Source organism: Solanum lycopersicum, chromosome 11 (genome assembly GCF_036512215.1).
Source record: "Solanum lycopersicum chromosome 11, SLM_r2.1".
In the NCBI taxonomy this organism is placed as follows: domain Eukaryota; kingdom Viridiplantae; phylum Streptophyta; class Magnoliopsida; order Solanales; family Solanaceae; genus Solanum; species Solanum lycopersicum.
In genome coordinates this window covers 61,653,582-61,671,429 of record NC_090810.1, presented here as the reverse complement: position 1 = coordinate 61,671,429, position 17,848 = coordinate 61,653,582, and the positions used below count along the sequence as shown (strand labels likewise).

The 17,848-nt window shown below is 30.7% G+C and overlaps 3 protein-coding genes across 4 annotated transcripts; 1 reads left to right on the top strand and 2 right to left on the bottom strand.

Annotated features, from left to right (window-relative positions):
• Positions 1–2,361: 2,361 nt before the first annotated feature.
• LOC101261885 (zinc finger protein ZAT11-like) lies at positions 2,362–3,126 on the bottom strand. Its single transcript, XM_010315247.4, has one exon. It carries the CDS (start codon positions 3,028–3,030, stop codon positions 2,539–2,541), a length of 492 nt encoding a protein of 163 aa, XP_010313549.2. The 5' UTR covers positions 3,031–3,126; the 3' UTR covers positions 2,362–2,538.
• An 8,328-nt stretch (positions 3,127–11,454) lies between these two features.
• On the top strand, positions 11,455–12,374 carry LOC138339722 (zinc finger protein ZAT11-like). The gene has a single exon (XM_069291735.1). It carries the CDS (start codon positions 11,455–11,457, stop codon positions 11,953–11,955), a length of 501 nt encoding a protein of 166 aa, XP_069147836.1. The 3' UTR covers positions 11,956–12,374.
• A 119-nt stretch (positions 12,375–12,493) lies between these two features.
• On the bottom strand, positions 12,494–16,706 carry ER43 (ethylene-responsive small GTP-binding protein). 2 transcript variants are annotated; one of them, NM_001311194.1, is given in 9 exon segments: positions 12,494–12,812; positions 12,890–12,982; positions 13,064–13,126; positions 13,244–13,341; positions 13,524–13,589; positions 14,017–14,117; positions 14,239–14,311; positions 16,432–16,524; positions 16,662–16,706. In NM_001311194.1, coding segments are annotated over 8 exon segments (651 nt in total). In that variant the 5' UTR covers positions 16,505–16,524; positions 16,662–16,706; the 3' UTR covers positions 12,494–12,728.
• Positions 16,707–17,848: the final 1,142 nt, after the last annotated feature.

Sequence of the window (17,848 nt, the reverse complement as noted above, 5' to 3'; positions counted from 1 at the left end):
GGAATCAAATGATTTTAAGTGAGGGGTAGGTAGGGTACTCTATGTGGTAACGCGTTAAAAGGAATATTTCAGGTCATTTCATGTGAGCGGAAAATTAATGTATTGTTGCCTTCTTTGAGCTTTCTACAACACTTCCAAGTAGGAGCGGACGCTCTACCACAATCATAAAGTTATCTTTAAAATATTTGTTGATCTTTTCACACACCTCGATGTAAATAATTTAAAAGGTTGGTAAGATAATAATATCAACTCCAAATGTGATTGGTGAGGTCCGATATTAAAAATTATTCAAAAGTTGGTAAGAATAATAATATCAACAATAAATTTGGTTGATGAGAACAGTGATTATATCCAACATAAATGTTTTAAAGGTTGATTAGAGTAATAATTAATATCAATTATAAATTATGTTTTCTTATAAAATAAATGAATAATAAATATAAAATTATGAATTTTCTTTTACAAATATATTTTATAATATGAACTCAAATACAAATAATTTAAATTTTGAATATAAAATATGACATCTAATTTAAAAAGACTATTAAGATTGACATTATGAGGGGCTGCTGAAAACACATGGCGTAGCGATTTGTAAAGGACAAATTGTGCCATTTGAACTAAGTACTTTCTTGGTGATGAAAGCAGTGACTTGGAACACACAAGTTGAGACCTAAAGACCAACCAACATGGTTTAGTGCTAATTCCTTAATTAGCACTAATTAACTAGCAGCAACAGTGTAATAGTACTTATTTTTAGGTTGGTGATGGTGACGAATGCAATGATATTTGATATAGTGTATTTAATTATATTTTAAAAATATATTGTTTAAGTTTTTACAACATAAAAAAAAAAAAAAGACAATTTGATATCATCTCATTTGCCATCCTCCTATTACTTTCCATTTAGAGCTCGTTTGGATAGATTTTTAAAAAAGAATCGAAAAATAAAAAGTCACCATTTTTGCTATCAAGGCCAACTAGTTCATATGTAAGGTTTTAATGGACGTGCATGAAAATTTTCAGCAAAAAAGACGTTGAAATTCTGGATGATAAAAAATACATGGACTATAACACACGAAAATCAACAAAAAGGGAGATTTACCTGCTTTGAGGCTCGTTTGACCTTAAAAATAGATCGTTTTGGCAATCTGAACCAACTAGGTTTACAGCTAAGGTATTAATAGACATCCATGAAATTTTTTTGAAAAATAATGACGTCGGAATTCTAAATCACCGAAAATCCATTGACTATAGCACACATAAAATCGGTAAAAATAGAAGGTTTATATGCTCTGGGGCTTGTTTTACCTTGAAAATAGGTCGTTTTGGCCTTCAGGGCCAACTGGCTCCATAGCTAAGGTCTTAACAATTGTCCATGAAAAAATTTGAAAAAATGACGTCGAAATTTCGGATCACCAAAAAAGATGGTGAACTATAGCACACGAAAATCGGTAAAATGAGAGGGGAGGTTTACCCACTCCGGAGCTCGTTTGAACTTAAAAATGGACCGTTTTCATTGTTAGGGCCGACTAGATCTATAACTAAGGTCTTAATGGACGTCCATGAAAGCAAAAATGACGTCAAAATTTCGGATCACAAATAAAGATGGTGGACTATCGCACACGAAAATTGGCAAAATGAGGGGCTAAACTGTTCTAGGCTCGTTTGATCTTGAAAATGGATCGTTTTGGCCGTGGTGACCAACCGAGTCCTTTAATAAGATCTTAATAGACATCTGTATAAATTCTTGGCAAAAATGATCTCGGGATTCCGGATGACCAAAAAAGTTGGTGGACTATAGCACACCAAAATCGACAAAGTGGGGGGCTTACATGGGGCTCGTTTGAACTTGAAAATGGATCGTTTTGACCGTGGTACCAACCGACTCAATAGGTAGGGTCTTAAGAATCGTCTATGTAAATTTTTGGCAAAAATGATTGCGAAATTCTGGATAACCAAAAAAGATGGTGGACTATAGCACACGAAAATTGGCAAATAAAGGGTTTACCCGCTTTAGGGCTTGTTTGACATTGAAAATGTGCTAATTTGGCCGTGGTGACCAACCGACACCATAGATAAGGTCTTAACGGACGTCCATGTAAATTTTTGGCAAAAATGATCTCAAAATTCCGAATGACCAGAAAAAGATGGTGGACTATAGCATATTAAAATCTGAAAAATAAGGGGTTTACCTGCTCTGCTGCTCGTCTAACCTTGAAAATGTGCTAATTTGACTGTGGTGACAACCGACTCCACAGATAAGGTCTTAACGGATGTTCGTATAAATTTTTGCATAAAAATAATCTCGAAATTCAAATAAGTGTTATCCTATGTCAAATAATTAGCGAAAAAATCAAATTTGACCTGAATGTCATCTCATGTCATGCCTTAGAGAATTTTGATTATATATATATTCCGTAAACTAATTACGATTTACTGCAATATATAAAGGGGATGAACTAATGAATGAATTAACAACTGAAGTATTACAGCTTCTTCTTCTAATTAATCTTACAAGAATATATAATGGAGTAATTAAATAAAAATTCTCAGAACAGGAGATGCAATTGGCGATAACTTGAAATCAACAACATTATCATCACGAGGGGTTAAGTTTAAATCCAAACAAAAAATCCTCTTGCTGCTATTGGACTTGGTCAACACTGGTATTATCGTTTTATTAATTTCATCGCGATGACGCCTCATGTGCCCTCCCAATGCTTGACCTAAAGAAAACTCCACACCACAAATAGAACATTTATGCATCTTATTCTTTTTGTTGGTTTCAACAAGAAACTCTCCCATTAATCTTGGCTTTTTATTATGACTTGCACGATGACCGCCTAAGGCTTGGAAAGATGGGAAGCGTTTATTGCAAGTCTTGCATTCAAAATCATTAATGTGATGATGATCTGATGATGATGAAGTGTTGTTATTAAAACGAGACAAAAGCATTAAAGCGCAATTAGCCATGGCCTCTACTTCAATTTGCATATTCTCATCTCTGCTTCTTTTCATAGATGTCATATTACAAAGATATCAAATTTAGAAGTACTTTGAAAGAAATAATTGAAGTTAGAAGCTGAAGAATAATATGATACACTTAATTGGTTAGTGTTGCTTCATATATATATATATAAGTTTGTATCTTGACTTTTTTGCGTGTGTCTGAATATTCCTTGTTGGTTAAGTGAGTCAAAGAAAATGTGCAATTAAAAAGAGACAAGAAAAGTAAAATAATGTTGGCTTCTTTGAGGTTTCTAGAACACTTCCAACATCTTTCATATGTGTATGGTTGACCAAATAAAGGGGTTGAAAAAAGAAAAACACGTGCATACGTAGCATCGTGAAAAGGACAGTGTGCTTTTTAAGACTAATTTTATATTACTCGGGACTCGTTTGATTGGAACAAATTATTCGGTCATGTATATGACTTATTCAATTACTATAACGGAAATGATGGGATAAATAATCAAAGGGTTATCTATTACTTTAAACCAAACATCTGATATAGTAATCCTGTATTTTATTCTAAAATTATTATATCTTATACCTCACAACAAATGATTCTCAAGTATGTTATTTCTTTTTAATCTGTTTTGAAAAGAATGTTATCTTATTATAGCTAAAAATAATTAAACTTTTTTCACCTTTAACGAAATAATTTACCATAACATAAATAAGTAAAATTTGTTTTAAACTCTACAAATTTCAAAAATAGTTTTTTTCTTATTAAATATCATATCAAATAAGACGATTTCATCTAATTAAAATGGGACGAAACGAATATTAGTTTCTCGGTTGGTGAGAGTTATGAAAGCAATGTGTTTGTACACAAGTTGGAAGAGAAAAAACAATGCAACATGGTTTAGTGCTACGAGTATTCCTTTCACAAATCGTTTTGTAGGAGTCAAATTCATGAATGAAAATGACATAAATTGTGATGGAGTCAAATTTTGCTTGGCGGTAGGATATATGATACAACTAGTTTATTATTTGTGTTGCGGTTTTCGTGACATTATTTTAAACAGAAAATTAATTCAGATACATATCGCCTAAAGTTTATATATATTAAAGAAAATAATTGATATATAATTTTTTTTAATTTTTAGAGTTTAAGATCAAGACTTTTAATTAAGTAAAAGTAGGGATAAACTTCATAAATAATCATATAATTATGATTCTTTGTTATCTGTCAAAATCACTTGATTATGTTTCTAACACAAAAATGATAAAACCTTGTCCAACTTACACAAAAATCACATATGACGGAAAATTCAACTTCCTATGGAAACTATTTATGATATTTTTTATTTTAATTTAATAAATATAAACTCAATTTTAAACAATTGACTCGACCTATATCCGATGGATGCTAATCTTTTACTACTTCTTTATTTTATATTTAGTCTTATAATACAAAATCCAATTAAATAGAATCGATCCAATTGATATTCAAGCACAAAATTAAAACACTAAAAACGTGAATGAATTCAAAAAAAAAAAATTATGACAACACATATAAATTTAAAGGAAATTTTAACTCATGCTCATAAACACGAATTGAAAATATCACAAATTCTCTTTTAGAATTTTTAGAGAAAAGTTTGGACCAACTGATTTATAATGGTTTTTTTAATAAAAAATATATCTCAAATATTTCATATATATTATTGGGCCCGTACATAGCACAGACTACTTAAATTTTGTGTCAAATCAAATTATATCACATAAATTAATATTTTAAAAATACTACATTATAACAGAAAAATACTAGTTTTTTAAAACATAGCGAATCAATAAAAGTAAATCGAATATATGAATTGATAATGTAATGGCTGGAGTCTGCAACAAACGCATGCGCATACGTACGTAGCTTGGTGAAAAGGACATATGTGTGTGTTTTTAGACTAAATTTTATGTTAGTAAAAGTTTCTTGGTTGGTGAAAAAAGTAGTACCTAAATAAAATAAAATATTAAACCATTTTACTGCAATATTGTCCCTAAAAGAAGCAGAAGCCTTAATGATAGCTTTTGTGTGGTTTTAACACCACCACCACAATTAGATCAAATTTCTATAGGCGTACGTAGTCTTCATTCTTGATAAAGAGGCCATGGCTAGTTATGTTGCGCCTTAATGCGTTTCTCTAAAACCTAATCAATATAATAATTTCTCCAAAACAAAACATATCTAAAAGAAGAAAAAAAAAGAATTAAAGTAGTTTTTTTTTAAAAAAATAAATCTTAGTCCTAATCTTTTTAGGATTTGGACTACTATAATAAAGGGATTAAAGTGATTCTTCTTTTATCTTAGTTTCCTAATCTATTTAGGATTTGGATACGGTAATTAAAGTGGCTACGGTATTTTCGTGGGTAAATCTCATAATTTAAAACTATAATTGTCGAATTTTAAAACCAAATCAAACTAATAAAATTAAAAAAAAAAAAAATCTCATAATTTAAAAGTACTAAATCATGAAAAGAAAAAAGAGTCTAATAAGTAGTAATTATATTACATGACTGAAAATTGAAGAAAAACTGAAATTAGGTTATGTAGTTTGTTCTTCAATTTTGCATTTGTTGTGCGGAATTTGAGATAATACGAGAAAATATAAACGCGAAAAACAAGACAACAGATTTACGTGGTTCACCAATAAATTGGCTACGTCCACGGGAAGAGAGGGAGCAGTTTTATTATGGAGAGGCAAAAACAGAATTACAGAATAGGGTTTCCCATAGCATCTATATATAGTGCTAAGCTACGCCCTAACAGGCTTGGGCCCAACATACAGAATCAACAGAAAATTAAGGGCCCAATACAACAACATTGTATACCGTCGGGCCGGGGGCGTCTCCGCCCCCCCGGACCCCCAGGCCAGGGGGCGCGTCGCCCCCCTGGACCCCCCGACTCGCTGACCGGGCAGCGAGACCCCCGTCCTTTCTGTTTGTAGCGGGTCCGATTCAAGGCATTCAACAGCATTGATTTAGATAATTAAACATTCAATATTATTATTGAATTGATTTTTTTTGTTAGCATTCGTTTTGATTTGAGCTTATTAGAGTTTGTTACTAATATTTATGAATTATAATCTTTATTGGACCATTCAAAATTTTAAGTCTTAAACAAAAGATAATTTGTTACGCAAAAGATTAAGATTATGAAAAATATAAGAAATACTTGAAAATTATATTAAAGTAAATACTTTTATGTATAAAATAAATTTTAAATATACATAATGTCGGATAATTTGATTTTAATTTAATTTTTTTCTATACCGATCAAGTAAAACCAAACCACTAATGATTTTTCTTTTTTCGATTTTCAATTCAATTTTTTTCACCCCAACTTATCGCAATAGACTAGTAGAAATAACTACACCTCCAACAACATATTAAAATGCCAACTATTTAGATACATCACAACTTATAAGAAAGTTCAAAACATTCATATCAACTCACACATTCTAATGAAACTTAGGACAAAGAGAAGTAGATCCGATTTATAGTTTTGAGCATATATAGATTAACAAGCCAAAAAGACCAAAAACAACGTAAAAGAAAGTTTTATAAAGTAATTGTTAGACCAACATAACCATGTTATATTGTAGACATATCCTTAATAGATAAATTAATACTTACATTACAAATTTGTAGATAAGAAAAAAACAATAAATTGTACTATATCTTTGTCCTATAACTAAATTTCCACAATCTGTATATAATGGGTTACAATTAGCTCATTCCCATATGCTCAAATTCAAATCCAAATTCAAAGTTGTTTTAGTACTCTCTTCCAATTTAATCTTCTTATTATTCTGCTCGATTTGATTCAATTCATTGCGATGTTTTCTCATGTGTCCTCCTAAGGCTTGTCCGGTATCAAACTGTTTACCACAAATAGAACATTCATGTTTTTTTTTATGTAATGATTCGTTGTTCGTACTCATCATCATGTTGAGCTTATTCTTGTGACTTGTTGCATGTCCACCAAGTGCTTGAAATGATACAAATCGTTTCTTACATTTTTTGCACTCATAATTATGTTTAGATGAACGTCCTAATAACTCGTTCCTCTTTGCTATATCTACACAATTTGCCATCGCAAAATTCTCCACTGAGTCTTCTTCTTTGCTTTTCTTTAATATCATGTTCATCGTTGCACTCATACTTTAAATTATATCACTATAAAAGAATAGATACTTACTATGGTTATAGAATAGAAATATATTGTGTTGAGTGGATTCATGAGTTATATAATATAATGTTCGTTTTGTTTTCACTAACAAAGTTGAAATAGGATTTCTTGGCCAAAATAAAGAAATTAAAAGGAAACTCAATTCGATTAACTAAGTAGACACGGTTATTATATTTTCCTAATTGTAGATGGTTTTATTGTTCTCAGGTAAATTTGTGTAATAAGTTATTTACCTTATTTGATTTCTAAATAATTATTTGTATAATAATATCCTGGCGTAATACATTAAAGTTTATTTATATTCTTAGTACGTATATAAAAGCTTAATTACTTCCTTTCTCTTTTTTTTTTTCAATTCAGTCCAAAGGCGTTTGAATGAAAAAGTTAAGTGGTAGGACTTCTTTTAAACTAACTAACTAATACTCCATCTGTTTCTTTTAAATGGTCATAATAAGTTAATTATCATAACAAGATTTTAGTTAATTCTGTTTTTAAAAATTAATTAGGAGTTTAGTTGATTTGCTGTAATTTTTGAAGTGAGACTCCATAGCCAGACATGCATTATTATAGTTATTGTATAATAATACATATCATTGTATATGGAAGTATAAACAACTCTTACAAGTTTATATATAATGTTATATATTGAGTTTATAATCTTGCATATTAAATTTTTAAATATTGCTATAAGAAACAATGAAAAGTTTGCACATTATTATAATTTTTAATATATATATATATATATATATATATATATATATATATATATATATATATTTAATTTATGAATACTAGAATTTTTTGTAAGCTTATGTTACGAGGAGCAATACTCCTTTTTTTCTTTCCTCTTATTTGAATAAGTTAGAGATAAGGAGGTGCCCTCACTCCAAGTTTTGTAATGCTGAGGTCAGAAATATATGCCACTCCCCTTGTCTTGGTTTATGACTCACTTTTTTTTATAATTGATCTAAAAAAAATAATATATTTTTATATTAAGTAAAAAATTTTGATTTGAATTGTCTTTCTATTTATTATCATATTAATATCTATCACTTATTTTAAAATTCATAAATATCAAAAAAAAATTAAATCTTTTTTATATCAAATCAAACTATAAAGTAACACATATAAAATAGAAAAAAAACAAATTACAGTGTTTTGACGTAAGGTAAGTGCTTATGTGTTTTCTAGGCTACATTTGCACATGCGCCTAGAAAGGAATGTGTCATGTATTAGAAACCTCATTGAAATTACCTCAAAAATACTATTCCCACTCAATACTCATATTATTTCATTTATTACTTAAACGCGGAATTCTACTTTGAAAACGACACATTAATTCAATGTATGACAAACTTAATCAACAAGAAAAAGAAAATAACATAACTTGAATAACACGTACTAATATGATATTGGAATTAAATTCCACGTACAACTTTTGCATATATATGTGAAACAACACCAACAAAAGTATCAATTCTTACTTCTAAATTCTCATATTTCTTCCAAAGTTTCAAAAACTTCGTATTATACAAAAAAAGAAATCCTTATATTTTGATTGTTGATTCCATATAAACATGACAACCATGAAAAGAAGCAGAGAAGATAATGGACAAGTGGAAGCAGAAGCCATGGCTAATTGCGCCTTGATGCTTTTATCGCGTTTAAACAATAACAATGACTTTGCATGCAAGACTTGTAATAAACGATTTCCATCTTTCCAAGCCCTTGGTGGACATCGTACAAGTCATAATAAAAAACCAAAATTACTTGGAGAAACCAACCAAAAGAGTAAGGTGCATAAATGTTCTATTTGTGGTATGGAGTTTGCATTGGGTCAAGCATTAGGCGGACACATGAGACGGCACCGTGATGAAATTAATAAAGTTACGTCTCATGAAAAGACTATAATTCCAATTTTGCACAGCAGCAAGAGGATTAGCATTTTTGGGGTTAACTTAAACATAACACCCAATGTTGATGATTTGAAGTTATGGCCGATCGAAGAGGCTCCATCACCTGTCTTGCGAATATTTTTTTAAGTCAACTTGTAATTCGTTGTTATTAACTTTTAATTAGGATTAGGAGAATTAATTAGCTTTATGCAGTTATTTGTGGAATTCTTTCCAATTCATTTTGTTTGTTGTATATATAATCCTTAATTAGTTATTTACAAATGATTTTTTTGTTACCTTGAGCTTATTAACTTTATTAGTATAAACAACATCGAACTTATATATAATTCAATCAAATGTGATGCAAATGAAATATATTTTATGTACTACTGCTGCGTTTAAACTCAGATATATAACATACTTTCTCCGTTTCTATTTACACGTCGTTTTCATTAAAAATAAATATTCTTTAATATTTATTACTTCACGAAATCACTGCATAAATAACATTTTTCTTCTTAGTTTACCTTTGAAAGTTAGTAGCTTGAATGTATACATTTAACCAACATAAAATAATAAAAAACTAAGTGAGTAATTCATGTTCTTTGATTAGTTAATCAATGTAAGTTAATTCATGTTTATTTATTGAAAACATGAGAGAATATTAAATAAATGTAAAATGATAAACTTATTTAATTTTTTAAAGAGCGTGAAATCTAAAATGATGACAACTAAATAGAAATGAGAAAATAAAAGTTTAACTGTTTCCATTAAGTGGGTCCAGAAAAGGGTGCTGGACATTAAAAAAATTGAAAATTACTTATAAATAAGGTGACAAACCAAATGAACTGTGCACATGTGTTCGCAAGTAACATCTTGCTCAAAAGCAAACACTTTTACTTTGTAAAATAATCAAGCTAAACTCTAAGTCAAGTACTATAATACAAAATGGTATAAATATAATTATTTAATTTACTATCGCATCATCGGTTAACTCATTAAAAAAATCTCAAATCATTAAGAACCAATAACCCTATAACAAAAAAAAATTAAATCATTATCGAAACCGCTAAACTAATTGTCAAATACGATAAACCAATAACTTTTTTTCAAAATTCACTTCGATTTTGAACTACTACCCTTTTTATGTTTTAAGTAATACTTGTTACAACTTACATTGAACGACAATTATACTTTAGATCAATTTTTTTAAAAGAAAAGTTATAGTTAATAGTAATAAAATCATTTCTTAAATTTTAAAATTAGACAAGTATAAATAAATGAAGTAATTAATTATGAGACGAAAAATGGTGTTCTTTCAAGCCCATAAAAAAACGTTTAAGCATCGTTGTTCTAGAAACCTCAAAGAACCCAAACTTATGAAACAACTTGGAAGTGTTCTAGAAACCATAAAGAAGCCAACATTGATATATTGCCTATTGGGAGAAGAAAATTATTTGTATTTGTTTATTTTTTCTATCCGTTATGTTATTTTGGGATATTCAATAATATTTGTCTAGTTTATAAAATTAAAACTAACAATTTTTATTTTGTTTTTATTTTATCTTTGTTATTAAATACTATTCATTTTTCATTGTTTTGACGATTGATATTTAATAAAAGTGATTTGATAAAATTAAACATATCATTTACTGCTACTTAATGCTTGTATTAAGACCATAATGAACAACTATTGTTAAATAAAGGGAAATAGCTTTTAGATACTTTTTCTATCTATTTTAACTTATATTTTTTTTATTTTTACTTTTGCACATTTTTATTAAAAATAAATATTTATTATTATTTGAAAAATGAATGAATATTTTATTTTTACTAGTAATTAATTCTCATCAATATGGATTGTAGTGTAATAGTAAAATTGTTTTACTCTTTAATCAAAATTAAAAATCTTAAACACAAGTCTGACTAGCATAAAGATAAAATTTTATTGAAAACCCAATCTTTGATACTGAGATATCTATGTCAAAAGTAACGAATAGGGAGTAGTTATTGTTTTGTTGACCTAAAATATTGGCATTTCACACTATGGACTAACGCGTCAGCAACACCCAACTGCTTATTTCAAAAAATCAATTGATCCCACTTGTAAACCAACTGTATTTCTTTGACTCACTCACCAACAAATTAAAGTCAAACAACATTACTTAATTTGTCTCATTTTCATACACGCAAAACTTATTTTCCAACCTATATATATATATATATATATATATATATTAGTGTGTGAGAAGCAACACCAACCAAAGTGTATCATATTCTTTCCAACTTCTAACTTCAAAAAATCTTTCTTTCAAAGTAGTTCTAAATTTGATAATACAATTTGTAAAAATCTTCAATAATATGACATCTATGAAAAGAAGCAGAGAAGAGAATATGCAAATTGAAGCAGAGGCCATGGCTCACTGCGCCTTAATGCTTTTGTCTCGTTTCAACAACAAAACTTGTTCATCGTCATCATCAGATCATCATCATCATATTAATGATTTTGAATGCAAGACTTGCAATAAACGCTTTCCATCTTTCCAAGCCTTAGGTGGTCACCGTGCAAGTCATAATAAAAAGCCAAGATTAATGGGAGAGTTTCTTGTTGAAACCAACAAAAAGAATAAGATGCATAAATGTTCTATTTGCGGTGTGGAGTTTTCTTTGGGTCAAGCATTGGGAGGGCACATGAGGCGTCATCGCGATGAAATTAATAAAACGATAATACCAGTGTTGACGAAGTCGAATAGCAGCAAGAGGATCTTTTGTTTAGACTTAAACTTAACCCCTCGTGATGATAATGTTGTTGATTTCAAGTTATCGCCAATTGCATCTCCTGTTTTGAGAATCTTTATTTAAATTCTTTTCCTTATACAATTAGGAAATATGCTACCAATTTATTAATTCTTTACTGAGATATCCATGTCAACATAAATTGCTATGATGAATTCTTTTTATTATTATCTGTTATTCGAAATTCACTAATTTAAATTTGTGTTCCTTACTATATATATAAAAAATAATCTAAACGTTATTTCTTTTTAAAAAAAGCTTAAGACAATTTGATTTTAATTTGCTGGATATGTATTCCCCTATTATTGTCCAAAGATAGGTTTTTAGTTAACCTAAGTTAATATGGTAGTATGTCAAAATAAATTGGTAAGGCAAACTCTAACGGCACAAAGTTTAATTAAATTCGGTCATGAGATTTTCTTTTTTTAAGATCACCTCTCTGAAACTTACTAATTCATATTTGCACCAAGGCCAAAGATAGAAAACTTCATGTCAAAAAGTTTCTTTTTTAAAGATTAAACTGAGTCTCTAATTAAGAGTTACATGGAGGGATCTGATACGATCCTCTCCACTTATTTAGTAAATTGAAATTACGCTTACTGAATTTTAGATACTAATTTACCTATTGATAAAGTTAGTAGTATCAAGTTTAAGGTAGCCGTAATAAAAGTTGTACACATAAACAGCTAGGTTACAGGTCGAAGGAAACTGGAAAGGTGTTAGCAACAAATAATACTCAAACCTATCTTTCACACGTTAAAATTTCAAAAGAATCACCAATAAACAAAGATATTACAAAGTGCCTCCAACTTCAGCTTTCCATTTCCTTGAGCTCATTTTTATGAACCACAACAAGCTGATTTCTGGGAAGTTTGACTACCTCCAGCTCCTGCTTCTGGTTGATTAATCTTGAGTGTTGACGGCTGCAACGACGTCAACTATGAGCATACAGTATTTGGAATTTGGAAACAGCAAATATTAAAAAGTATATTCAACTCACCTCGGCCTTGGAGTCTGTGTCTGCAAGCCTTTGTTTTATATCTCTTGCTATTGAGAAGAAAACTTGTTCCACGTTAAGATTTGTCTTTGCACTCTGCGGGGAATGTATAACAGAGTTATATTTACAACACGAAAACCTACCATCATTTCTTTCTAGGTTGTTGACCATACTTACAGTTTCAAAAAACTTAATTCCGTACTCATCTGCAAGTGCTTGACCCTTTGCTGTAGGGACAGCCTGCAAAAAGGGTTCGTTCATATAAGTATTAGATTTGCAGTAAAACACAGACCTTCAAACTCTTACGGGAGGTAGGAAAAGTTTTAGATTAAAAATCAGTCCAAACAAAGAATCTACCCTCTTGCTTTCATCCATGTCGGCCTTGTTCCCTACAAGTATTTTGTTAACATTGTCTGAGGCATGCTGCTCAATGTTACGAATCCAGTTCCTGATGTCTGCAGGTAGGATGAAACAATTAAAATCCATACACATAGGAGTATACTGCACAAATGACAGCAAACACATAAAAGAGTTTATGGAATGATGAAACAGATTCACTTTAATCCTAAAAAGGGTGAGTATTCGCAAAATGAACTACACCCTGATATTATAGGAGAAACACGATAAAGAACCTTACTGTTAAAGGAGGATTCATCAGTTACATCATACACCAACAATATACCCATGGCTCCACGATAGTAAGCTGGAGAAAATTGTAATCAGAAAAGCAATAAGTACACAGGGAAACAGAAAAACACAAGGATTTAAGGAAGATCATTTTTTCCTTTTAATACGAGAGCAATGTATTCTTGAAAATGAGAAACAGGCATAAGGATAACGACCCATTAACTTTGCAAATATAATATGATAGAGAATATCAATTAAAACCGACTCTCTTCATTGGGGCAAGAGTATAAACGGTCACATGGAAACGTAGGGAAGAAACAGAAGGGGGAGAAAAACATCACAAAAGCAAACTTCTCTAAATAAGATGGAAAATAAAAATGGAATAAACTTCTCGTGGTCATAATGGCCAGACTCCTTTATAACCTCTTATGCCAGACTCCTCAATAACAACATTGATGTAACACCATCAGAGCTTTTATCAATGAACAACCATGACAACATACCAGTAGTGATGGTCCGAAAACGTTCCTGACCAGCTGTATCCCATATCTGAAGCTTGATTCTTTTTCCATCAAGCTCAATGGTTCGAATTTTAAAATCAATTCTAACAAAATTAAATAGAAGCAACCATTAAGAAATATTTGTACACAGAAAACAAGGGACATGATTTTTAAGGGCATTCTGAAGCAATTACCACAGAAGTATAACTAAGAGAGAGAACTCACCCGATAGTTGTGATGAAGCTTGTGGTAAAGGAACCATCAGAGAAACGTAAAAGAAGACAACTCTTACCAACACCTGCAGTGCAGACATCAAAGAAACAATTGGTTATATAAAAAACAATCCACAATCATTCTCTATAGAAGTCACGCAAAGACATTACATAACCTCCAAGTGCAATGAAGAGGATGCAGAATAATAAGCTCAGAACTTCCAAGAGAAAAGGTGACTGAAAATAAGTTTGCTGAAAAGGTACAAGGCAAGTTCCAATTCTCAACTAGCTTTAGGTATACACTAAAGAAAAGGAAAATAAATTCCAAACAGAAGTTTCCATCCTACCTAGTACATAAAAGAAAAAGGTAAAAAGGAACATATGGAAGTGTTCCCCTGTTACCTAAACTTTAGGTGATAAACAGTAATCATGATTACCCCCACCTCACACACCACCACTACAGCACAAAAAATAGAAATGTTGTATGGACCATGATCAACCAGCCAAGAATCCCAGAAGGAGAATAAAGGAGTTCTCTTAATCACAAGAGGAGAATATCATCTACTCCTACTGAGCACAGACATTACTAGTTATGTACAGAACAAACAGGACACCCAACAGATAAATTTGGCTACAGCATTCTGTCATTCTTCAAAATCATGTTCTACCAATATGAAGATTTAAAACCCATATTTTGTGTTTAATTTGAATGACCATATAGTCTTGGATGCAACAGATGAAGCAATATGGTAATGTCTGACAGTTCTCAGAAGATATTTGCTGGTAATGCAGATCATTTCTGAGCAGTTGAGGTGATCAGAATTTGGTTAGATACTTACAAAATAACATTTTTAAGGTAAACGATTGTTAGTGAATAGCTAAAGTACCATCTCCTCCAGCTCAAAGGCCCACATATCAATTTACTTCAGAAACAACCACAAAATCAAGAATTATTAAAGATTATAGCAACCAACTTAACCTGACAAGTATACACACTCAGTATAAGCAGAGGATGCCACATTTTCTCCTTTAATCAGAGTCACAGTAACTGATGCAAACAAACGCCAATGTTGTTCCTGTTCTTATTATGCAGGCTGTTGACAGCCTAATCCTCCTCAAGACATTGTTAATCTGTTCATAGTGTTATTTGCATCTATGGTACAAGAGAGACCTAGATAAAGACAAAGGTGATGGAGCAAGATGTAACCAAAAGTAAATTCCTTCGGCTAATCAAATCCAGCAGCTTAGTCAGTCTGCAGACATTTTATAAGATGGCAAAAGCTAAAGAGAGAAGCTCATCCTGAGACTCTTTAATACATGAATGATCCCAACCATTGCTTGATAATTCTTAATAACAAGAAGGGAAAGCCTACCAAGTAAAAATATATCCCTCGCCATATCCATTAGAGTGATAGGGCCCTGATAAATTGTCAATCGATCATCTACATTTAATTAGTTAGGATCCGTTCAGTCCTCATTATCTATTCCATTCTATTCATTCAATATTCAGACAATTTATCATGCTGAAATTATATTTAAGCTGGCATGCCTAGCACAACCCATCACGAAGCCACAGCCAACTGGTGAAACATACTGCACAAACACAGCAAAAACACCTTTTTCCATATATATACATTATTAATTCTTGAATCTCCTTGTAGTCACATAGGTATGACAATCCAGCTAATTTTGACATGTTAAACAACAAATTCCATTCAGCAATAATCTACGTAATCACTGTTTCTCCAGTAATTATTTGTGTGGACTCAAGAATACTGTTAACACTTAAAATACTGTTCTAAATCCCAAGTGACGTCACAGGTACAAATATAACAAACCTACTAGTTAATTAACACCCAAATTCATTACCAAAAGATCTTTTTTTTTTACAGAAATTCCTAAACCCGCTCATATGCAATAGCTCACAAATCACAGGAGATGCTAACCATACTAGGCAATCCTGCTACAACAAGTTCAACTCAGACTCTCAGGAGTCATTACTGGAAGATCATTTGCAGAAAAATAAACCAAATCTAGAAAAAAACATAGACACGTCGAAACCAAAATGCATTTTCTAAGCAGACGCTAGATCACAACACAAGTCAAATCACCGATCAGAGAAATGCAGCCATAGATCCACAAAAAAAATACAAATCTGTGATCTGTTAAAAAGGATTATAAATGAAAAATGTGTTAAAATACTGACCACTATCGCCGATCAAAAGAAGCTTAATGAGATAATCATAGTCTGCTCTAGCCCTCGCCGGTGGTGCGGCCATTGAAGGATCAACAAAAGCTCCTAAAAGTGTTTTCCTTGAATAAATTCGTATACACTCTCGATTCACAAATTTAAAATGAAAAACAAAAACTGCAGATAACCAAAATCTACACAACGAATCTAATCAATGATTTTCTTCAGAGAGAGAAAGGGAATACCAAATAGGTTCAGGATGCGATGAGGGTGGCTAATATGCGCACTTTGTGCTGCGTGCGCCTAGAAAATTGTTTGGGGGCGAGTGATCACGCGCTTGTTTTATCACCCAAATTAATTCTATTATTTGTCTTTTTTAGACATGAAATTTAATAAAATAAAGAAAGCTTTTGACTTTATGTATGATATACTAAATATTTTTTTTCACGTTTTTAAATTTAACACAAATTATTAGTTTTATTTTTAAATTATTGATAATCTTAAACATACTTCTCTACTTGGTTAATTGAATTTGGATACACTCTTGATCTTACCGCATGAGTGAAATACACCTAACTTATAGTCTAGTTTAGAAATATTTCTAACAATTCTCTCGATTTTCTTATTAAGAGCATCATACTACAATAAGAATTTGAGACTATTTAATATATCGTGTGGTTGGTCAAGGATATAACTAAATTTAATTAGTCAAGTAAGATAAATACTTTTAAAATTATTATTACTTCTCTTAATTTTATTGTCTTAAACAAGATCATATAAACGAGTTAAAACAGAAATAGGACAAAGAAAAAAATTGAAACGAACTTCAAAGCAGTTCAACGTGTCACATTTTGATTGGATATTGGGAAAGTTAAATGTGTGCCTTGTGTATTAGAGGTGGAAAGTGTTTAATAAAGTAAAAAAATGTAGCAAGATATTCGATACAAGTGTTTGTTTTGGCTTTCAATCAACAAGAAATAGTCGGTTCCATCGAATACGAACTACCTTCCACATGATTTGCCTATTAAACTACTCTTATTTTAAATTCTTTACTTTATAGATTTACTATTAGACTAAATTCAAATCTGAGATCAACATCATTTTAAATATATCATGTAATGCTTACAATGAGAAATTTATTGTTCCATATAACTTTATTTATTTACTTATGTATCTTTATTTTGTTCTTTCATAAACTCACAAATTTATTTAATTGCTAATAATCAAATGTAACAAGTTACTTATTTTTAACCTTACTACAAATTCAACTATGTCATTTTCTGAATAAACAAAAATTACGAATGTTCAGCTTACAGAAAATACAGATGGGGAAATGCTCTATCAATCTCATCTCACCAAAAGATTCTCAATATTTGTATATTTTTATAAAAATTATACACCAATAAAAAAAGAAGAAGCTAGGCAGCAATAT

What these genes read in the sequence shown, in the direction of transcription:
- LOC101261885 (XM_010315247.4), bottom strand. Translation starts at nt 3,030, where the DNA reads ATGACATCTATGAAAAGAAGCAGAGATGAGAATATGCAAATTGAAGTA.
- LOC138339722 (XM_069291735.1), top strand. Translation starts at nt 11,455, where the DNA reads ATGACATCTATGAAAAGAAGCAGAGAAGAGAATATGCAAATTGAAGCA.